The 24,842-nt window shown below is 36.0% G+C and overlaps 1 protein-coding gene across 1 annotated transcript in view; it reads left to right on the top strand.

Moving 5' to 3' along the window:
- Positions 1 to 23,401, top strand: part of SHOC1 (shortage in chiasmata 1) — a 142,630-nt gene extending 119,229 nt beyond the window's left edge. Inside the window, exons 22-26 of the mRNA XM_069085313.1 lie at positions 536 to 629; positions 7,386 to 7,517; positions 11,657 to 11,806; positions 18,532 to 19,510; positions 23,178 to 23,401. Coding sequence (XP_068941414.1) covers positions 536 to 629; positions 7,386 to 7,517; positions 11,657 to 11,806; positions 18,532 to 19,510; positions 23,178 to 23,278 — 1,456 coding nt within the window. The 3' untranslated portion in view covers positions 23,279 to 23,401. The remainder of the gene's footprint in view (positions 1 to 535; positions 630 to 7,385; positions 7,518 to 11,656; positions 11,807 to 18,531; positions 19,511 to 23,177) is intronic.
- The last annotated feature ends 1,441 nt before the right edge of the window (positions 23,402 to 24,842 follow it).

Here is a 24,842-nt window from a genome sequence, read left to right as displayed (position 1 = left end):
TCTCTCTCTCTCTCTCTCTCTCTCTCTCTCTCTCTCTCTCTCTCTCTTTCCTCTTACTCTCTATATACTGCTCTCTTCCTCATTTCCTCCCTCTCTTCCTCTCTCTCTCTTCTCCATATTTACACTTCCTGCATCCCCCCCTTCTCTCTCATTCATTTATCCACCCATACAGATAGAGGTACAGAGAAATACAGATTAGGAAAGAGATCCTGTCTTTGATATGTGTTCCCAGCAGGACCTATACCTATATAACACAAAAATATTGTTATAAGTAGCAGGATTTAAGAAGATGCCTACTGAATTATTATGTTCCAGACCCCTTTATCCTTACCCACTGGTAAAACAATGCTGGGGAAATGTAAGTTGCCTCACAGAAAATCCTGATTAAGTAGAATTAGAATTAATTTTGGATACTATTGTTAATCTTTCCTTAACAAGAAGCTTCTAGTAATATTTTAATATAGAGAAATGTTTTCATCAGTGTTTTGACAATTATATTTGGATGACAAATGAGTAGCAATATACTCTATTTTAGGTACTGCCTTACAGAAAAAACACTTCATCACCTAGCACTGATCTACGCAGCTTTGGTTCCATTTGGGTTGAAATCTGAAGAACTGGAAGTGAAGGTGTTTCTTTGAAATATTTTTGTTATTTGATGTGTTTTAAATATTCATAAATGAAAATGCTATAAAAGATCATAGAATCACTGAGAATAAAGATGAAAATATTATAGAATTGGACTTTTAAATCTATGATCCTATAAACTGAAAGGTACCTTAGATTCCAAAACCCTCATTTTATAGATGAGAAATCTTACCTTGGGGAAGTACAGTGACTTACCTAGTGTCTCACAGTTAGTAGACAGCGGAGCTGGGATTTGAACCCAGGTCTTCTAACTCTAAATCTAATGTTCTTTCTACTATACCACATGATCCACTACAGGTTAAAAAAAAAAACTAGTGTCAAAAGAAAGAGGTAAAAGCTTGAAAATTCATGAATAATCTTTTGCTTATCCAAAAGTTGACCTTCTATCATCCTGCTATTAAAAATGCAAAACTTGTGAATTTAAAAGCGTAAGTTAGCCAGTCTATCAGTTATAGATTTTAAGTGGGAAGGGACCTAAGATTGTTTAGTACAGCCCCCTCATTTAAAGATTTGGACACTGAAGTTTAAGGAAATGCCACCAGAAGCATAATGAGATTTTCCCTGAGGTAACACAGTAGCAAGTGCCTGTCCTTTATCAGTAGTAGCTGATTGGCTAGATGTCCAAATTCCAGTTTTCATGACAGCAAATTAGCTTGTTCACAGTTAAGCTATATTGGAATTTAGGTAATGATAAAACTAAACCCAATTTTTTAAAATAATGCTGGTTGAGCTGAAGGGCAATCTAAAGATACTCCAGGTTCTTTTGATTAGTATAAATAATCATGAGATACTATAACTTCTCAAGATAGTGTCTACATACTTAACATTTTACCTAGAAATAATGTCTTCTTGCAGAACTTGCAAATAATGCAAATTGCAGAAGTGAGTATACATAAGAAAGTAGCAAGGTAGTTATGATATTTTTGAGAGTAGAGGCCCTATGGAAACATTGATATCTGAGAATAGGGTTCATATTAGAATACTAAATGGCTTAAAACATCAGGGCCTACAAGTACTGATAAAAATATTCTTTCCCAGAATCTTGTGACTCTTATCAAAAACTACAGAGGGAAATGGAAGAGAAAAAACTGCTTCCATAGATCTGATAAACCTGGTACTACAGTTAGTAGCATGTACAATATAATTGGAAAAATAGCAAAAGAGAGTACCAGTAACAGAAGACAAAAATCCAAGAAGAGATCCAACATAGTCTCAGATATCGATGTACAGATGCACAACGTATTAGCAACACACAGGGTTAACTGAACATCCTAATTCAAGGAGGCAAATTTGATCTCATAGTCATCACTAGGATATGAGTTTGGAATTCAGTTGTGGGATGTAAATTCATACTCGTGAGGAAATCCAGAAACTTAAGGGAAGAAATATGGCAGAATGATATTTTAAAAGTTTGAGAGACATAGTTTCTGGATAATTAATCATTTTATTAATAATGCTAGCATTTTATTAATAAAAGGAATGGTCAATTTACCATTCTTAGATGATCTCTTAGATCAAAGATGAATCATGATGGTGGGCTCACAGTTTATGTGCCCATGGAAGAGTGGGTGTTCCTGAGGGTGGCAATCAACAAAAGTTAAAAATTAACTTTTTAAAACTATTTTTATTTTTAACTATTATAGTAAGAGTCAGACCTTTCCTTTCCTTTTCTTTTGCTTTTTTTTCTTTTTTAGAGGGGGAAAGGCAGGGCAATCGGGATTAAGTGACTTGCCCAAGGTCACATGGCTAATAAGTGTCTGAGACCAGATTTGAACTCAGGTCCTCCTGACTCCAGGGCCTATACTCTATTCACTGCACCACCTAGCTGCCCTAAGGCAAACCTTTCTAATGAGGGACTATAGGACAAGCATGTACTTCCAAAACATGCCCAGGAAATCTAGACAAAGGATCAATATCCCCTACCCAAGCCTTAGTAGAATATGCTGAGCTAAAGTTTCACCTTAGATTAAATTTCTTATAAGTTTGGGTAGAGTAGCAATACCTAGATTGAGGAGAATGTTAATCCTATCTGCTATCATTAGTCTTGTCTTTCAGAGGTGGAACCTTGAAATGAGAACTTTAGAAAAAGGAGAAAAACTCTAGGTCTCCCCAAATCATTGGTTATTAATAATAATTTCTCTCAGTGGAGACCAATTGATCAAAGATCAGTAAAGGTAGAAATAGAAGCAATATTATAGGGGTATACTACAGACCACCCAGAAAGGATGAATTAAACAAGGAATATGGAAATGTCATAAGCCTTAACAATGATAGTATAGTGATAGGAGATTTCAGTTATCAGGACATATGTTGGCATTCGCTCTGCCAATGGCAGAACAGCTAGTCAGTTTGTAACTTTCCCTAATGATAATTTCATCATTTCAAACGGTAGAAGCAATGACCAGTGGAATTGATAATCTAGACCTGATTCCGGCTAATAAGGAAGAAATGGTTTCTATAGCAGAAACAATAGTAACATTAAAGTCAAGTGACTTTCCATTATTGAGTTCATAGTGGAGGAAATGAAAGTCATGCACCTTTTAATATGTACACTATATTTTGTGAAAGCATATATCAAAAGGTTCAGAAAAAAAAATAGCCAAGATCCAGTAGCCTATTACTGAAAGAGAAAGGCATCACTAAAAGAATGGGAAGTTGTTAAGAATGAAATTACAAAAAAAGTAAGCAAAATTTATTTTAAAGAGGAAAAAGAGGAACTTACTAAATACATTGATTCAGACACTCACTAACATAAAATTTTAAAAGAATGTAGACAAAATGTAAACAAGAACAAGTAACAAAAGTAGAATTCAAAAGAGTAGTATAGGCTTATAAGGATAGTGTAAAGTCTAATACAGCCAGAATCAACTGAAGCTGATGAAGTATGCTAAGCACAATAAAAAGGATTGGAGAAGAACAGGGTGATCCTAAAAAGAACAAGACCACTCACCATTATGGATGAAGAAGATGAGTGATGGAACCAAGATGGTGGAGTAGAAGCAGGAAACTCCATTATCTCCCCCCACAACCACCTCCAATACCTTTAAAATATGACTCTAAACAAATTTTAGGGCTACAGAACCCACAAAGTAACAGAGAAAAACAAATCCCCCACTGAAGGCAGCCTGGAAGGCCGACAGAAAGGGTTCATCACAGCATGCTGGGAGCCGAGAGCAGTCCCACATGAGTCATGTGGTTTTGGCCCCAGGGAGGCAGCAGAGGCCAGAGCAGACTCCAGGAGAGTGAATCAACAGCAGCTGTGGTGGTTTACAGACTTTTCAACCCATAAACACCAAAAATAAAGTAAAAGGTCAGTCAGGAACTCTGTTGGAAAGGAAGGGTACAGTCTGGCCCCTGGCCCCCGGGCAAGAGGTGACAGAGGCAGGGTGGCTGCAGTGTCTTCCACATGGCTGCCTTAGGAGCTCCTGGCATACAGATAGCAGGGGGCCAAGAGACCATTCTGAGGGTAATCACTCTTGCTTTGACCTACTTAGATCTGGGTTGCTTTCTTGGGCAGTGGTCCTGGGGTGAGAAACGCCATTTTGCCAATGTGGTGTCTGTAGAAAGGGTGCCCTCCTTAAACCTTTGACAACATTTGTGAACACCCCAGCAATTTGGGACAAAGCTCTCCTCTCTGGAAGCAGAGTTCTACCATGGCAAAGAGCTCAAAAGTCAAGTAATTGGCTGGCAACATGAGCAAGTAGAGGAAGAAAAGCAAGCAGAGCAATCAAACCTTAGACTCCTTTTTTGGGGACAAAAAGTATCAAAGAATGGAACAGGAGGAAGACTACGAAGTCAGAACTCCTGCATCAAAAGCTTCCAAGAAAAATATGAATTGGTTACAGGCCATGGAGGAGCTCAAGAAGGATTTTGAAAATCAAGTAAGAAAAGTGGAGGAAAAATTGGGAAGAGAAATGAGAATGATGCCAAAAAATCATGAAAAGAGAGTCAGCAACCTGACTGAAGAAAATAATTCCTTAAAAAATAGATTAACTCAAATGGCAAAAGAGGCCCAAAAAGCCAACGAGGAGAAGAATGACTTAAAAAGCTAAATTTGCCAGATGGAAAAGGAATTTCAAAAACTCACTGAAGAGAATAATTAGATTAGAGCAAATGGAAGCTAATGACTTTATGAGAAACCAAGATACTATAAAACAGATCTAAACAAATGAAAAAATAGAAGTCAATGTGAAATATATCATTGGGAAAACCACTGATCTGGAAAATAGATCCAGGAAAGGTAATTTAAAAATTATTGGGCTACCTGAAAGCCATGATAAAAAAAAATAGCCTGTAATATCATCTAGCCCTCATTGACCTGCTTGCTGCTTGTCACACATGACCCTCCATTTCCAGACTCTGTGCTTTTGTATAGGCTGTCTCCTATAGCTGGAATGCCCTCTCTCCTCACCTCTTGAGGTGAGCCAGATGGCCCACTGGATAGAGCACTGGGCCTAAAGTTAGGAAGACTGAGTTCAAATCTAGCCTCAGATGCTTACCAACTATGTGACCCTGAGCAATTTGCTTAACTTTTCTGTTTCAGTTTTCTCAAATACAAAATAGTAATACCACCTATTTCCCAGGGTTGTTGTAAGGATCAAATGAGTTAATATTTGGAAAGCTCAGTGCCGTGCCTGATGTTATATTAATGTTTGTCCGCTTCTCTTCCTTCTTTCTCCTCTTGGCTTCCCTGGCTTCCTTGGAGACTCAGCTCAGATCCCACTCTCTGAAAGAGGCTTTTCCTGGGCAATCCCCACTCCCACTGTAATCATATATCTCTTGTATGCACATAGTTGTTTGTATGTTATTGCCCTCATGTTAGAATCTGAGCTGCTTGAGGGAAGAAACTTTTTAAGATAGGAGTAAATAGTTGTTTTTTAACTTACATATTGAATTTCACTTTAATATGACTCTCATAGATTTTGTGTAGAAACCATATCTATAGACTTATGTGTTAGGTGGCTCAGTAGATAGAGCACCAAGTGTGGAGTCAGGAAGACTGACTTCCTGAGTTCAAATCTGGCCTCAGGCACTTATTAGCTATGTGACCCTGAGCAAGTCACTTAACCCTGTTTGCCTTGGTTTTCTCATCTTTAAAATGAGCTGGAGAAGGAAATGGCAAACCACTCCAGTATCTTTGCCAAGAAAACCCCAGATGGGGTCCCAAAGAGTCAGGAAAAATGACTGAACAACAAAATAACATAGACTTTTGTGGGACCTGTGCTGATGTTACTAACATCAATGATTTTTTAAGAGATTAGGTGGCAAAGTAGATCAAGGTATTAGAACTGTCAGGGGCGGCCAGGTGGCTCAGTGAGTAAGAGCACCGACCCCAGTGTTGGGATGACCTGGGGATCGAATCCAGGCTCAGATACTTAGCACCACACCCAGAAATAACTGGCCGTGTAACCTTGAGCAAGTTACTTAACCCCAATTGCTTATTAAAAAAAAAAGTGTTAGAACTGTTACCAGGAAGACCTAAGCTGGAATCTAGCACTTACTAATTGTATGTCCCTGAGCAATTTACTTATCCTTTCTAATCCTCAGTTTTCTCATGTATAAAATGGGGATAATAGCAGCATCTACCTCCCTGAGTTGCTGTGAATATAAAATGAAATTATGTAAAGTGCATAGTAAACCATAAAACTATGTAAATGTGAGTTATTATAACCAAATAAGGCTAAATTTGTTTATTCAGTCATAAGAGTGTAATATCTTAAAAGGTTCTTTTTTAAAATGACATGTCAATTTTTTATAGGTCATCTAAAATTTATCAATAGCATAAGTTTGGAAAAAACAGTCTTATGAAATGTTTTTATTATTTATTATTATATGTTTATTTAGTATGTTTTCTAAGGATATCATTATTTAGAATAGCTTTACTTCAAAAGAATCTAATGAAAATAAAAAGAAAGAATAAAAGGCATGTAATGTTTGTATGGATATTAATTGAATTAATCATGTAAAAAGACTTCATGTTTCTTCTTTTCCCTTTACAGAAAATTTAAGTTCACTAGACAGTAATTCCCAGTCTTACATTTATAATGCCTCTAGATATCTCCAACTATTTTAAGTAGTACTTAGAAATTGCCAAAAAATAAGGCTAACTTTAATTAGATATGTTTATCATGCAACATCTTTTTGAGGAGAATGCCACAACATAAGACAAGTGACAGTGTGTATTATGTCGCCAAAATGATTATGATAATCATTATTTTAAAATAAATCCTTTTTTATTTAGCACATGGTATCAGATTCAGTTTACAAGTGTCTATTTTCTTTTATTTAACTTCATCTTTGGAAAGTTTGATATGTGCCTTTGTAAAATAAATATTCATTTTCTGCTATTTGTTCTCAAGGATTTTTGTTTCTTAATTACTAGAAAAAACCTGCAATTACTAATCTTATTCAAGTTAGTACTTTTCCTTGCGTATATACATTTTAATAATAGCCTTATTACAAAGAATACAATAGTAGTAGATAACAAATTTAAAATGGGAAGTTATGAGCTTCCATAAAATGAAAAGGGAAAGAAAAAATTCTTATACCTCAGAAATGAAATGACCTGTATATCAGGTAGGTCATGTTTTTTAATTATGATGACTATATTTAATTATGTTAGAAACATTGAAGCTAAAGAATCACCTTGTGTTTTCTATTAAACTAAAAACTAATAAAATATGTGATTCTTTATTCACTATTATAACCTGATGTTTAACATGGGAAAACTCTTATAGCTTGTTATTATGCCAGGAGTAGAAGAAACTGCACAGCTAATTCGCCAAATTGCTGACCACATCTTGATGTCCTCTAAGAGAGATCCTCATGAATGGCTAGATAAGTCTTGGCTTTCAGTTTCACCATCTGAGGTATATTTCTTAGCTGTGTTAATTATTTTTATTGATTGCAAAGTAAATAATTTAAATACTGTAGTATTAGTTTCAGTTACATTTAAGTGGTGCCAATCAGTTGGTATTAGTCGTCAATGAATAATTAGCATAATGTTCAGTAAATTTTGCACATAGCACAGTATTTTTAAAAACCTTGTCTTTTCATCAGATTCCTAACTTAAAAGGAATAGGTATATTAAAAATTAAATTGGATGAAAAAACAATAAAGTCTATAGAACCCAGATGATTCAATAACTTTATTCAATAATTACCCTGAAAAAGTGACAAGTGGAGTTGTAGAATATTTTAGTAAGATAAATTTACTTAATCAGTTAATTTCTAAGCATACTAGCTCATTACAAATGATTACTTATAGACTTAAAACTTCCCAAGTTTTCATGTCAATCCCAAAATTGCCTGATTTTTAATTTTTAAATTCATAAATATTATCACAAACTTTTTTTAATTTTTGCTTTTTTTTTTTTGGAGGGGGAGGGCAGGGCAATTGGGGTTAAGTGACTTGCCCAAGGTCACACAGTTAGTAAGTGTCGAGTGTCTGAGGCCGGATTGGAATTCAGGTCCTTCTGATTCCAGGGCCGGTACTCTATTCACTGCACCATGTAGTCTCCCCACAAACCTTTTTAACGTTGAAATAAATCTAGAAATTATTTAAAGATCCCTCTACTATTTATCAAATTATTTGTAAACTCATATATTATATTATACATATTATACACATAATACATAATTATATATTGTATATAATTGTGTTTCATAGATATATTTGGAGCCTTTAAAATCTTACATAAATGTCAGCTATTATAATTTTTATTCTTGTGGGTTCTGATCCTTACTTAGCATCATGCTTTTCATTCTATGGTCATAATCTATTTGAGGCCTGAAATGCTAAGTGGTATTATAATTAGACTAAACCTATCTTGGATTCTCAAAAGCTATGCCAGCTGAGTGAAGCTCTGGTTCTGCCAAGCTTTAAAGCTTCAGACATGCATCTAGTAATGTACTGTATTTCTATTGTCAGAGAACCAGTCTAGCTAAGCTCAGAGAGGTTTTTCACTACCTTAGCTACAGAGTGATATTTTTTTTTACCATAGTGTGTGGGATAAAAGAGTTCAGAGTCTGAATCTGAGATCAGAAAAGGTCTTTATTCTTTCTTATGAGAAAGGGCCCTCTGCCCCTGTCGCTCAAATGGCATCTGCCAGGGAGAGAGCAACAGGTAGGAGCAAGCCCAAGGTTATATAACCTTCTAATGCAGAAACCCAACCCCCCAACTGGCCTTCATTCTCATTGGTAGGGAGGTCGGCCCATAACCTAAGCCCGGGAATCTATCTCAGAGACAAAGGACACAAAGGAAACATGTGGGTGTCCAATGCAAGGCCAGGAAGGCAGTTTTATCTTTATTTGTCCTATCTTGTGCTGAGTGGCACTGGGGAGGGTCTCCATTGCTCTAAGTCCCAGATTCCTGTAAGATCAGATGACTTCTACACTTAGGCCTAGTGGATGCTGAAGCCACTCTAGATTTGATTTTTCAGAATGGGGAAACTTCCCTGCAAAGTATCCCTCACAATAGCAACTCTTAAAGACCTTCTACTAAGTCACACTAGAGTTGCACTCTGCATTGAAGATCTGTACTACTGAAAACACAGGCTTTTGGTTTTGATATATGGCCACAGCTAATGTTTTTGCTGTATCAAATTTTGAAAGAGAAAAAAGGAACATTTTCCCCTACGTGAAAAAAAGTCCCTGTAAGCCATTTCCAAAGTACATACACATATTTTCCAGCAATTAAGCCAGCATCAGCCTTACTTACTGAATACAGAGATGTACAGCCATCCCTAAACACAGCAGATCAGAGCCACAGACCCAGAATCTGTGCTTTAGGGAGAAAGGCCTGAGGAGGGTATGGCATAGAGATTAAGGTACTATGCAAGAAAGTGGAAAGAGAAAGAGGTGCTTAAAACCTGACTATCTATCTATCTATCTATCTATCTATCTATCTATCTATCTATCTAATTAGCATGTAAAGTACCTTAGGGGACTGAAGATTAGGGATTGCTATTTGGCAATAATGATTTTCTTCCTTATTCCATAGCCCTCTTTGGTCTACATGATGCTCTTGTGATATCTCCTCTTTCTCTTTGAGGCTGCCCTTAATATACATTTTAATTCAATTTCAATTGTTTAAAAATGTTAGGGGAAGAAGAATTGTTGCCAGCAAAGTGCTTTGCACACAGTCAATAAATGATCATTGAATTGAATACCAGTCTAATCAACCTTGGGTCCTACACTTCACTATAATGAGCTTTGAGAACTGGTACTAAAAGGAACAAGCCTCTGAACACAGAATTTGTGACCAGTGACTTAGCGCTTCCAAATAATTTGATTTTTCGAGCTGTCTTCCAACTCTGCTTTCTGTTGGTTCTTCTATTTTAGTGCTGTAATATGCTTTAGTTTGCTATATACTCTAAGGCACAGGGTGACGGATCATAAATCAAAAGATCTCTATTTTTTTCAAAAGGAAACCAAGAAAAGGAACAAAGAACTAAAAATCACTTAAGCTTTATTAAATACAGCTAATACCTAAACCCAGGACAGAACGAATCTCCTGACTCTTCTAAAACCATTCACCTAAGCCATTAGTGCCACTAAGTATTCCCTGGGTTAATCGTTTGTGGCACTTTACTACTTGCCAACATATGCACCTATTCTTATTCTTCTCTTGTTTTCCTCTCAGTTTTTAAACGTTCTTTATTTCTCCTTTCCTCTCCTCCTCTTTATTTTTTATGGAATGTATTGACATTGATGGCATTTTATAAATTCTAATAGTAACCCTCCAGCCTAAAAAATATTCATGATCCCTGCTCTACAGAATGTTTGGAAATTTTCCCTTAAGTCTAGTATCATAATCTGACTCAAGAGTTCTGATATCATTAGTGTTTGCTTTGTTTTGCCCTCAGGACAAACTGCCTGAGGAACTTATGAACTAGTTAATATTATTAGTACTTTCATATTTATTATACAACTAAAATCTTATCCACTCAAAGTTACAAGGTTTTCTGTAAACCCAATTAAAGGCTCTTCTAATCATGGCATACTCTGTGTAAGGTTTGCTGGGCTTGCCATTCCCATCCACTAGACCACAAAAGCCCAGAAAGTCTGGAAATATGCCATGGAAGTAGTAAAGATGGATTCTGTTTTGCCAGGTCTCTCTGGACAATGAGGAGTGACTTTAATGTCTAGAGGTCTGGGCCAGTCAAGGTTGATACATGTCCTTCCTAAGTTCTTTACAGAAGGCCAGTGGTGTTCTGCAGCCAGCTTATAGCCAGCTCATGAATACCAGTTGTTAAATTTTCAGGGTGAGCTTTTACATCTCAGAAATTGGCAAACACTACAAATCAGAACTTGATTTACTATTTTGTTGACTGTCTAGTCTTAAGAAAGTGATGGAGAAAATGTTAACAATGCAGATTGAACTTAAAAGTGTTGTTATATACATGTTTTTTCCTTAAGGAAGCTGAATGTTAAACTTTTACCAGCACACCTCTGCATAAGGCCTTCATGAAAGGCCTTCCAGATGTTCAAATCTGGAAACCATGATGATGTAACTCATCAGTTAGAACACTGACGTAGCTAGAAAATAACTATTCTTTAGAAGGGGAACAATGAAGGCTTCAAAATAAAGGAGCCAACTAAAGAAATACCTTTTAGGGGGCGGCTAGGTGGTGCAGTGAATAGAGCACTGGCCCTGGAGTCAGGAGGACTAGAGTTCAAATCTAGCCTTAGACACTTAACATAAAAAACTAGCCATGCGACCTTGGGCAAGTAATTTAACCCCAATTGCCCTACCTTCCCACCTCCAAAAAGGAAAAAAAAATACCTTTTAGTTGTGCTGCAACCAACTCTTTGGATAAACTGGAACAAATACTCTTAGATTCTTTGTTCCAAGAAGCCACACTGCCCTTCTCTAGTCCTACCTCCCATAACCCCATATTTTGTAGTATGAATACCTGAAATACTCAGGAACATCATGTTGCCAAACAAACTGACATAAAATGAATCATTATGAAAAATCTGACAATTCTTTAAATCTTTTTATCCAGGATGAAATGTGTTTACTTGATTTTCCATGTATCAATCCCCTGGTGGCTCAACTTATGTTAAATAAAGGACTTTCACTGCCTTGGCTACTATCTGCAACTCTTGATCAACTCCAAGGACTTCTACCTGAAGTTCCCTCCAAAGTGTTAAAGGTCAGTTATCTAGAATTCATATTTCAAAGGAGAAGCATCTGAATTCTATTTTCTTGTTTCAGTTAATGAAATACTAATTTATTTGAACACATTACCTTGTGAAACTTTAATTGATTATTAGTCATTTGACATTCCTTAAATCAATAATCATTTATTAAGTGCCCTCAGAGTGCAAAGTACCAGGTACTAGGGGAAACAGACATTATAGCTGTCTTTATGGAGATAACGTTTTAGTAAGTAGGATACTGCAGCTACAGAAATATCTAATGTTGTACAATCAACATACTATAATTACATTGCACACGTGGAGGAGAATAGTGTGAGATAAAGCTGAAAAGGGAGAAGCCAGCTTATTGAGTATCCAGTTAAGGCTAAGGAATTTAGGGCTTCTTCATCAGAAAATATTGAACTATTATGAAGGGTTATGAACAGAGAAATACTGTGTTGATCTTATGACACTATTGATTATACTATGCTTTGTGTGTGTAATCATTTATATAGTGCCTATATGCCAGACACTGTGCCAAGCACTTGAGAAACCTCTCATTTGATCCTCACTACAGCTCTGAAAAGTAGGTACTTTTATTATCCCCATTTCACAGTTGAGGAAACCGAAGTAAATAGATGTTAAATGATTTGCTCAGAGTCACATAGCTAGGAAGTGTCTGAGTCAGGATTTGAACTCAGGTCTTTCTGACTCCAGGCCCAGCCCTCTATCCACTACACCACCAGCTGTTGCTGGGCTGTGATTAATCTAGAATCAATTTAAAGGACAAACTGGAAGTATTGTTATATCACTCTAATCAGTTAAATTTTAAGATCCTGGCTCTCTGGCCCCAACCTCTTCCATCAGCTCCATTCCTATATTTCCAACTACTTACTAGTTATAGCCACTCGAAAGTGGCCCACCAACACATGAAATTCAGCATTTCCCAAGCAGAAACCATCATCATGTCTTCTTTTTAGGATGGTGGGTTAAATTCTGCAACATTTTTATGGTGGTTCTTTCCATTTACATTGTTATAGTCACTGTATATATTGGTGGTATCAAACTCAAATACAAATGGATACCTGACAGCCACATATTGACTTAGAAAACCACACATTACTATTATCTACATTGTATTGTATTATTATTTATTTTGTCAAATATTTCCCAATTACCTTTTAATCTGGTTCAGAGTTTTGCTTGTTGCTTATGGCCCTTGGGTACTATTTGACATCTCTGGTATATGTTATTTTCTTGGCTCTGCTTGCTTCTCTCAGCATCAATTCATGTATATCTTTTCTTGTTTCCCTGTATTCATCATTTTTTAACAGCACAGTAATATTCCTTTATACTCATGTACTACAATTTGTTTAGTCATCCCCCAATCAAAGGAGTTAGCCATCTCTTAAATGCAGCCTAAGATTGTATTGGTTTTCTTGGTTACTACATCATGCTCCCATTAATTAAATTATAAACACTACTTTAGTGATTTCTAGATCTGGATCTCCAGCCCTGAACTCTCCCATCAAATCCAATCCTGTACCAACTACTAGACACATCCACTTAAATGAGTCCCACCAATACTTTAAACTCACTATCTTACTCTATAATCATTATCATTCCCCCCAAAGTTTACCTCACCTCCTAACTTCCTATTTTATAAGATCAGAGAGTTAAAGCTTGAAGAAGCCTTGGGGATTATCTATTCCAGTCCTTTTATTTTAGAAATGAAGAAACTGAAACCCAGAGAAATTAAGTGATTTGGCCAAGTAAAGGATAAAGATTCAAAGTAGGGAGAACCGTTCAAAAGCTGTGGGAGTAGCAGAGAGATGGGTTTTGAAAGTCTCTATTAGAGTGGTGTTAGTGGAAATAGAAAAGGTATAAGAAATATTGTAGAGGTAGATTCCATAGGACTATGTTGACTGACCAGATATAGGAAAGTGAACAGAAGGGAAGAGTCAAATACCAAAGTTTCAATCATGGATGACTAGGTAAACAGTGGTGCTTTTCATAAAATATTGAGTTTGAGGGACATATAGGTAGAACTATTCATTAGGCAGTTGAAAATTTATATCTGAAGCTCAGGGGAAATATCAATTATAAATCCATAGATTTGTAAATTATATGCATCGAAGTGATAAGTGAAGCCGTAAGTGTGGACAAGATTGCCACTTGAAAGGGTCATAATAAAACAGAGAAGTTCCACTGATGACAGAATCTTAGATTACACCCAGTTTATGAAGTAGGAAGAGGAAAAGAAGCCAACAACATTAACAGCACTAACAACAGAAAGTTAGGGAGAAAACCTGCTCTGTGTGTGTGTGTGTGTGTGTGTGTGAGGTGTGAAACCAAGTGAGCACACTATCACTGAGGAAGGTGGTAACCACATGTCAAATGATTTAGAAAAATCAGAGAGAGTAAGAAATAAGAAGCTATTGATTTTGTCACTTTGGAGCTTGTTGGTGACCTTTGAGAGAACAGTTTCTATAGATTAGAAGGGAGAAGAGCCAGATTTCAAATGGTTCAGCTGTGACTGGGCTTTTTCACAGAAGTGAAAAAGAGTACTTTTTCATAGAATCAGGAAATTGGAGAGTTGGAAAGGACCTCAGCAGTCATCTAGTTCAATCCATCCATGAATAAATCCCTTCTATAACATACCTGACAAGTAGTCATTCAGCCTCTGCTTGAAGAACCCCAAAGAAAGGGAAAGTAGGAAACAAAGTCCTCTGCTAAGAGTGTGGAGCCCAAGGGCAGGTTTAGGAGCTTAAGGGGAAAACACTTATTGGAACAGCCATTGTAAGAAATGAGATGATAGGGAATAAAGAGCAGAATTAAAGTTGTATTGGACCATCTTTGAAGTTGTCTTTGGTTTATAATTCAGAAGTATTGTAGGAAGAATCACAGTTAAAATACCCAGAAGTTCACAGGAGATAAAAAGCCAAGAAAGGAGCCAGTAGTAAAAACCTAAAAACCCATGGCCTTAGATATTTCCTAATGCCCAAAGATAAGATTAGTAAGCAATATGAATTTGAGGTCCTAATATAAGGGGGTAAATTCACTTCATGGTTATCACTTGATACTTGGTGGAATAAAGTTCATAACTAGAATATGGTTCTGGATGGATATATCTTATTCAAGTGGAAACTGATAAGTAAAAGGTAGGGAAGTAGGGTAACCACATATTAAGAAAAAGGTATATTCATGTGACAATAACCAGGAACTGAAAAAGGAAGCTTGGTGTGCAGAGCATGGGAGTATGGGTGATGATCAATGGAGGGAAACCACCTGGGCAGAAAGAGGAAAGAGATTCAGAATTCAAGGAACCACAACGTTAGCAGAGACACGCTACAGTAATGATGAACTTCATTGATCCACACATCTATTGGGGCTCTCACTCTGCTAAAACTAGAGTAGCTGAAAACTTCTTGACTTGCCTTCATGATAAATTCACCCTTCAAAAGACAGAGGAAACAACAAGGGAAAATTCTATTCTGTATGTCTCCCTAAGAGGCAAGAACTGATTGCTAAGATAGAAATGACAGAACCCTGAGAAGTGACTTCTTCCTAGAGTTCGGGATAATAGACAGAAAAGCTAATGTTTGGAGACACTGAACATTAGAAAAGAGAACATTCAGGAGGTGTGTGACAGCTGTCCTTAAATAATTGAGGACATGGAAGAGGGATTCGATTTAATTCCTTATGTTTTGGGGGATAATAATAGCACCTACCTCCCAGGGTTGTTGTGGGGATCAAATGAGGTAATATTTGTAAAATATACTTAGCACAATTCCTGGCACATGGTAGGCGCTTAATAAATGCTTATTCCCTACCCCTTTCTCTCCTTATTCTTCTTGGCTCCAAATGGTAGAATTAGAAATCATGAGAGGAAGTTTCAAAGTGGCAAATTTAAGCATGATGTCAGGAAAAACTTCCAAAAGTTAGAGCTATCCAAAAGTCAAATTGGATACCTCAAGAGGTAGTTGGCTCCTACTCATTGGAAGTCTTCAAACACAGGTTATATCATCACTTGTTGGATATTATATAAATAGGATTCTTGCTAAGGTATGAGTTCAACAAGATTCCTTCTAACTCTGAGATTCTGTGATTCTGAATGGATAAGGTTACCATAGGAGAGAATAGAGAGAAAGGAAAAAGACCAAACACAGAGCTTTGATATAGCCTAGACTTAGGAGGGGGCAAGAGGAAGAGAAACCAGCAAAAGAGACCAGAAAGGAATAGATAAAAAGTTGAGAACCAGAATGATTTCTGTGAAGGGAGGAAAGAGCATCAAGATAGAGGAGATGATCAACAATGTCAACTGTTGAAGAGATGTAAATAAGTATGAAATTGGAAGTCACTTAGGAGGTAACTGATAACCTTTGAGAGAGCAGTTACTACTCTCTATTATTCAGAGGTAAGACACATTATGGGGGTTGAGGAGTAAATGGATAGAGAGGTGGAGGGTAGACTTTCCATAAATTTGACAGTAAAGATTAGGAGAAAAAATAGCCTGGTAACTTAAGACAACAATAGGGTCAAGACAAGATGTTTTTTAGAAAAGAGCTGAGCATATTTGTAGAGAAGAAAAGATGCCAGAAGAGGAGACATTGAAAAGGAAAGAGAGAAACAAATTTATGGAGGAAACAGGAACTCCCTCAAATATGACACTAAGATATGGACACAATAATGCAGATGTAGTCTGACTAGCTCAGACTATAGCAGGATTCTCATCTCCTTTGTCCTTTATACTATGCCTCTCTTGTTTTGTTTTAATTTCCAAATAGGTTTTTTGAATTGATGTCTTGTTTCTTTCATCACTATACTTTCCCCCATTCTCTTCCCCTCCCAGACATCTCATATAATTCAAAGTATAATAATATAATTCAAATTCAAAAAAAGAGAGAGAAAATGTTGTAACTAATCAATACTGCGAAAAAGTTTAAAAATATATATAATGTAAAATACATATGGACCTCCCATCTTTGCAGAGGGGTCAGGGTATATCATCTCATATATCTTCTTTTGAGCCATGCTTTTACTTTATAATTTTGCAGCATTCACTTCAGATTTTTTTTTGTTTTTTTCCATTTATGTTGTTGTAATCATTATTTATTTTGTTTTCCTGGCTTTTGTTTACTTCACTTTGTAGAATTAACTTAAATCTTTCCATGCTTCTCTGAATTCATCATATTTATCATTTCTAAATGGTACGGTAATTTTCCATTACATTCACGTATCACAATGGTGCTATGCTTCTTAATGCAGATAAAACATCAGCTTTCTTGGTTATCATATTGTGTTCCCATGACTTAAATTATAAACTTTTCACTGGTAACTCCTAGTAGGCAATTAGAAATGGAGAATTGGAGCTGATGGGGGAATTTGGGGCCTACTAGACTCTTCAATAATTCAAACCCCCACCCCCCAAAAAATCATTATCATTCCTTTCAATGTTTGCTCCCCCTCAAAAAAAAAAAACTAAGATCAGAGAGCTAAAAAAGGAGCATTGGAACTCATCTAATCCAATCCCTTTTTTATAAAATAAGTGAAACTGAGACCCAGAGAAGTTATGATTTGGCCAAATCCTGTGGACAGCTTTCAAATCCCTTACTTCTCCTTTCAACACATACTGCCACTATTTTAGTTCAACAGTTGATTCCTCCTACTTATACTATTGTTATAACTCCTCTTTTTTGCCCTTTTAGCTTTCTTATAGTTTATAAACACAAATGAAAGAATTAGCCTCTCTGAACAGATGTTAGATGTTGTAAACTCAAATCAGTTTTGCATTTGTTGAATATAATAAAAAAAAATAAAACTTTGCTTTGAGATATGTTGTACGACTTAAACACAATCTTGACTATCTATCTGGATTTTCTCCCCAAAGTTGTGGTCCTTGTATGGTGAGAGTCATGCTTTTTTCCCCTTGTGTTTGTCAATAAAGCCATCATTATCATTATCATCGCCTCCCAAAAGAACCAGTGAAATAGCCAGCTAATTGGTCTCCCAGACTTGAGTCTCTCTCCTCTAATCTATCCTACACATATTTGTCAAAGTGGAATTTCTAAAGCACACATCTGGCCATACTCTAATAGCTTCCTAAATGGTCTTTCTGTCTTCTGGCCCCTCCTCTCTCTAATATATATAATTTTCCTAGTGCAAAAGTGTAATCACAATTCTCTCCTACACAAAAATCTTCCATCTCCCATTGCCTACCAAATAATATACAAATTCTTAATCCTGGCTAATTTAAGATTGTTCATAATCTGTCTCCAAACTGCCTTTCCAAAATTATTTCACACAACTCCTCTTCTTACACTATGCTCTAACCAAACTGAACTACTTCTTTTTCTGAGATGTGCTCCCCTCTCCCACCTTCATGAATTTGCATAAGTTATATCCTTAAAATCATGCTACAAATTTGCACACATCTACCGTTGAAATCATTCTTTTTCTTCATGGCCTAACTCAGGTGCCAACTCCTCCAAAAAGCGTTCCCTGATACCCTCAGCTAAAAATTATCCTTCCTCAAATCTCTCATGCTACCCTGTTTGACCTCTTTTAGCCATCTAATCAAATAAAAACTTATATATTTATGAATATACATGTCTCATTGTTCTTACTGGCCAGTGGCTAGCAAAGTACCTCAAACCTAATAAGTAGACACTTACTTAATAAATGTTAAGTTGAACTAATTATTGACTGTATTTTGTATTAAATTCTCTTAATTTTTTAGCATTTTTCTGAGATTACTTCTTTGTTCAAGATTGGTTCTTCTATGACAAAATCACCTTTAATTTCATCATGTCAAGAAAATGGATTCCAACCTGGTACCATCTCTTCTCAGTGTTCAATCTCAAATTCTTCAACATTCATCATGCAAGAACAAGATGAGTATTACTGTTATCCAAAATTATATGGAAAAGTGTCTGAAGATGCAAATCTATCTTCAAATGATGCCACTTCCCTTATAGGACAAAGTAAAAGGCAGTGTATTTTACCATCCTCAAAATCTTATGAACAGATGAACTGTTGGGAAGATTTCAATTTGAACCCATACCAAACACAGGATACTGCTTTTCTAAATAACACAGAATCCAGAAGAACAGCTGGCACTTCCTTCCTAAGGCAGAATGATTCAGAGTCAGATGTCTTTTCTTTGGGACTGGCTCAAATGAATTATGAAGCAAGAATGACTGAGAGTGTTGCTAACTTTGATTGTATAAACTATAAGGGACAAGACATACATATGACAAAAGGAAAAATAAGAAAAGAATTGGATTCCCCCACTTTTTTACTAGAGAACTCTGGGTGTCCTGCTACCTGGAATTTTAAGAATAATATGCTAGAATCACAAATCCATCCTCTCAAGTTGCAATATGGTAGAGAACAGAGCTCATATGATACACAATTCCCTAAAAAAGACAATTTAAATACAGCCTCTAACCTCTTTACGTTTCAACAAAATTGTCTGTCTGGCAAATTAAAGGGCTTCACGTGTAACAGGCCAGCTGTTCAGACAGATAAGACTTCCTGGGAAGGATTACTAGATTTCTCCAATGTGAATTCATTTGCACATAATTCCTGTGCCTCTAATTTAAATGCAACTTCAGAACAATTCAACAATCTGTATGTCCTTCAAAGATCTGGAAGATATTCAGGACAGAAAAGACACACTGCAACTTCAAATTTAGCAGAGGATGACTCATTAACAGGTAACAACTATTATTATTTGTTGAGAATAATTTCAAATTAAATTTAATTATCATTGATTTTATGAATTAAAAAAGACAACCAAGTTTCCTTGTGAATTTTTTTCATTTTGTTTTAAAAATAAGTACATTTTTTTGGGCTTGTTTATTAATGTGTTAAATGAACAGAGATATTGTAAGAATAAAATTAAATAGCATCCTTGAAAGCATACTTGTTTAAAATCATACAAATTTAAAAGTATAAAACTTTCCATTTTTGGTAGGATAATTTGATAGGTAGAGTGATGTAGGGGCTAAATGGGGCAGTACAAATTCAGGAAGACCTTAGTTAAAGTTCTGTCTCTGACACATACTGGCTGTGTAACCATGGTGAATTCTCTAAGTCACAGATGAGTTACTGGTGGAGGGAGTTTCTATATCAATGAAATCACAGGTCCATCCTAAAAAGGAAAAAAAAAACCCAGAAAACCAAAATCTACAGGAAGATCAAAGGAACATAGATGGCTTAGATGTCAGCAAATAATCTATCTGATATGATCTGTTCTTGGCCTTTGTGCTGTTTTAATATTCTATCAACAATTTAGATAGAGGCTTAAATGATATGCTTATCAAATCTGCTGCTGACACAAAGCTGGGAAAGCTAGTATAATAGATGACTAAATCAAAATTTTAAAAAAAAATGTCACCAGGTTAGAATAGTAGCTAACACAAAACTAATATGAAACTTAATAAAGATACTAAAATCTTAAACTTACATTCAGAAAGCAATTTTACAGCTACAAAAAGGTGAGGCTTAGCTAGACAAATTAAATTGTATTAGCCCTGGCAAGGAAAAGGGCCCCCTTGAAGAATGAAGTAAAAGAAACAAGGTTAGGTGAAGATGTAGATGGGTTTAAGTTTGGCATAGAGGAAATGGGGAAATTTGCAATAAAGTCTTACTTAGTAAAGAAAGAAGTGAGATTATCTAATAAAAGGGAGTATGGGGGCAGGGGAGAATAGAACAGGAATTGTAGTGGGGGTTTGAAGAGATAAGAGTTTAGAACAGATGTTATACAGCGAATGTGAGATTAAAGAACAGAAAAACACTAAAAGTTTGTCATGTGTCACTCAGGGTTCAGTTGAGATTAGATTAGTTGTGGGCACAAGTGCAGGACTTCATGCAATAGTCACAGGAGAGTAGGTGCATGGAAGGTCTGACAGTTTGAATGGCCAGAGAACAAGAGTATTCAGAATATAAGTATGCAAGTTATTGTATAGTTGTACTACTTAACTACAGAGTCAAGACTATAAAGTGGAGAAATGACGCCAAATGAAGGGTGAGAGACCAGGAAAACAGAGTGGGATGGAGGAGCTGGAATAGGCTTTAAGAATAAAGAAGGGTGAAGCTGTGGGTCATGGGAGTTGTTCCTTTAAGAGAACCCTAAATCCTATGAATCTGTGACTAAAGTAGGCTTTCCTTTAGAAATTTTAATATATCTACAAAACTTCAAATTTTTTTCTCTTGTGAATAGTCACTTTCTACCTTATAACTGCATAGTTATAAAATCCTTCTGTTTATTGCTATTTAGCACTTATGTGCTTATCTTTTTCATAACCATGTTGAACTTTAATCTCATTCTCCCAAGATGCTAGATCTTTTCCAGGAAAATGTCATCTGTGTTTTTACTGAGCATACTTTCTACTGATTAGCAAAGAGCCAAGTACTATATAGAGTTTCACAAAAGATCTAGTCCCAGACTTCCAAGAATATAAAATGTACTGGTATTAAATATAATAATAAAAACAGTCAATATATACATATTTATATTTTATAGTGATTTTCCCAGTTTAATATTTGCTTTTTGAATATTATAAGAATCTAGATAACTGGGAGTGGTAGATGATACTAGGAAAGATTTCCAAGTAGATTTTGCAGGATGTAAAAGAACTTCATTGAATACCTATAGGAAGTGCATTTTATCAGGTACATGTAAGAAAATTCCCTGAATTGGCTGTATATGATAAAACAAATAAACAAACAAATATACCCCCCAAAACCCCAAAGATTTGAGTCATCAGATAAATAGGAATTCTTTATTTGTTAGATTGACAAAATACCTTCCCCCCCCCCTTTTTTTAAATTTGCCAAGAAATTTGAATGGGGCAAGAAATAACAATAAATGTAAACCTTAGAAAAACCACAGTTGGCTAGGCTCTTTGAACTAGGTAAAGACAATAGGTGCTGCCGCTGGTTTCCCTTGAGCACTAGTGCTGATGCCTGGAACTGTGCTGCCATGCCTTTGAGGGCCTTCACTAGCAGGCCAAGGCTCCTCCTGCTTTCAGTTTGAAAATACCATTAATTAGTGTGCCACTAATAATATTTTAGGATTTTATTACCCCATCATCTCAAAATTGCCCTGTACATTTTACGTTTATTTCATGTTTAATTAAAAACATCTCAGTGCAGTAGAAGATGCTGTCTGGAGTTAAAGACCCAGGCTCCTTCCCCTGGGGCTCACAACTTAGATGACCCCTGTCATTTCCCCTCCTCTCTAGGCTATAATTTCTTCATCTACAAAATTAAGAGAGTGGAGATGACCTCTGAGGGGCCTTCCAGTTCATATTATTTGATCCTGAAACAAAAGAGGTTATAGCAGAATAGACAGAGGTCTGGTCATGGCATCAGAGAGACTGGGGTTCAAGTCCTGCCTCTGATCTATTTTGACTGTATGACCAAGGGCAAATTACTTAACTTCTCGGTGCCCCTAGTCAACTCTGTAAGGCTATAAATGACAGAGGAATTTGCTAATCTGCAGTGGGGAAGGCAATTTGGCCTGACCAAAACCTAAATAAAACCAAAGGTCCTAGGACCCAGGTGCTAGGGTCCACTGGTCCAGGGTCCCTCTAAATGAATCAAAACTGCTGGTAAAGATAGACCCCAAAGGCCAAGCTAACTAAAGAAGGCACATGTACCCCTTGAGTGTGCACTTAAAGAAACTTAAAAGACCTGTGTGTGATAGAAATACCTGCACAAACCCAAGGAAAAAGCTGGGTAAGATAAGTAGTGAAAGCCAGGCAACAGAGACTCAGAAGAGTATAGATCCACAGCACCAAACTCACACCATGCCACAGTCCAAAGTAAGCCATGGGAACATGTTTCTTGAACCATGGGGTCATTAACATACATATCATACTTATATATAAATGTCTGTTGTCCCCCCCCCCCCCGTCTCTCTCTCATAACCATCATAGGTCACATTTCCTAATTTTTAAGGATAGTACAAACTACAGTTAGTTCTTTCTTATGTCCTAATTTGTGAAGGTTTACTGATTCCTTTCAACAATCAGGAGGCCATGTGACATCCCAGCTTTTCACTCCAGGTAATAGCATATACGGTTTTATTTGGGTTGAAGCATTTTATTAATAGAAAAATTTCAAACAATGAATATATATCATACTATATATAAAAAGTTGTTTTATGTTTAAAAAATAAAATTATCAAAAATTCATGTCTTTTTAGCATAGTTGTAATTTTAGCAGTAGTTAATACATGTATTGGGACATATTCTCTTTTTTTTGGACATATTCTTTATACCCAAAATTCATTTATAAAGATAAAACAAATTACTTTCATAGCCACTGTCTGTTGGGATAAGCAACAAAATCGTTTTCCTTTTATTTTCTCCATAGATTTGATATATTCTCAGCAACCCCAACTCAAAAAAAGGCGACTAGTGTATGAAAAAGTCCCTGGAAGAACTGATGGCCAAACACGCCTTAAATTCTTTTGAAGAAGCACCAGGCCAGCTGCTACATTGTAAAGAGCTTTGGCGTGTATTATCATTGTGTGAAGCATTATCCAAATGTTGGTATATATTTAAGTAAAGGTTATTCTCTATATTCTCAATGTTCTCATGAAATAAAATTTCCAAGAAATGTACACCACCTTCTTCTGTAATTGACATTTTTGTAAATAATAGTTTCCAGAATTCAGTTAATTTTAAAGAATTCTCCTTGTTACCCAAAAACTCCATGCCTCTGGAATGAAGTAAAGCAACCTGAATCACCATCTGAGAGCCTAGTGTAACCATTCCAAGTCAGGAAGTAAAAAAGAAAGATCAGAGCCATCCCTCCAGAGACAAGGAAGTGCCTAAAACAGAGCCACTTTTAATCTGCTACTTTATGATGACTCCTACTGAAAGCATACAAAAAGAAAATTCCTGTGATCCTTAATAATAGAAACATCTTTTTTACATAAATATTATGTCTAACAGGGACTGCCCCCCAGGTATTTTCTTTCCAAGTTCCAGGCAAAATGCAATACAGTGCTTAGGTATTCTACCCCAGTTCTTTATTATACGTACTTATACTTACTTTATTATACTTTTCAAATGAGACAATATATGCAAAGCACTGTGCAAAACTTAAAAAGTTGTGTAAATAATAGCTGAATACACCATTTCTTAAGTCCTTAACTTTCTCTAGCGTTGCCCTATAATCCCCAAATTTGTGGCCAACTTTCTGAAATGGTTATGAAAGCTATGTTTATGTACTGATGAAAATTTGTTCAGTCTGGAGAACGGGAATAACTAGGATTTGCACTTGTCTTCAGTTTTAAAAGATTGTGTTTCTTAGCTAATCAACTGCTTCTAGTGTCTCAGGCATAAAATATAGTATTAGAATTCCTCATAACAATTTAGGATAGCTTAAGAAATGCTTTTTTATCCAAACAGTTAAAAACATCTCATCAGGTTACCAAAATACTACACGTTGATATGTCCCCATAACTGCACAAAATAATCCCCTTCTGCAATACATTATGGGTGTGCAGTTTGCTAAGGAATTTCCACTTCTACAAATCATCAGTTTGCACTGTGGCATGCAATTTTGGATGATTCAGTTATGGTGACCAAAATATCAACTACAATTAACTAAATTAAATAATTTAAACAATAGATGTTGGTAACAGTTACCCTTTTCATAAAATGAGCCTTGTTGACACGATATGCCAACTGTAACTGAGTAGGATAACAGGACACTGCTGGAAAATGGTAATTTAATCATCTCTTGGACAAAGATAGTACCATCCCTTCCTTACCAAGATTTCTAAATACTTGACAGTATTAAAATAACAGAATCAATACAAAGTAGGTATTAAAAGTTCAAATATATTTTTAAAAATATGAGGAAACTTAAGAAGACTGGTGTTTTGCCTTGAAAAATCACAACCAGTCTTATTTTTCTCATTTATTGAGGGGAAGAAAAAGGGAGATCTGATAAAGACCCAGAATCTGGTAACTATTTCTCAGCTATTTTTGGTTGTCTCTAACATTAACCACTTTCCTTCCATTGGCT

Source organism: Petaurus breviceps, unplaced genomic scaffold, assembly GCF_028583685.1.
Source record: "Petaurus breviceps papuanus isolate PSGF00001 unplaced genomic scaffold, PetGlider_PUasm1.0 175, whole genome shotgun sequence".
Classification (NCBI taxonomy): domain Eukaryota; kingdom Metazoa; phylum Chordata; class Mammalia; order Diprotodontia; family Petauridae; genus Petaurus; species Petaurus breviceps.
Note: the sequence above shows the minus strand (reverse complement) of the source record. Positions and strands in the feature narration are given on the sequence as shown.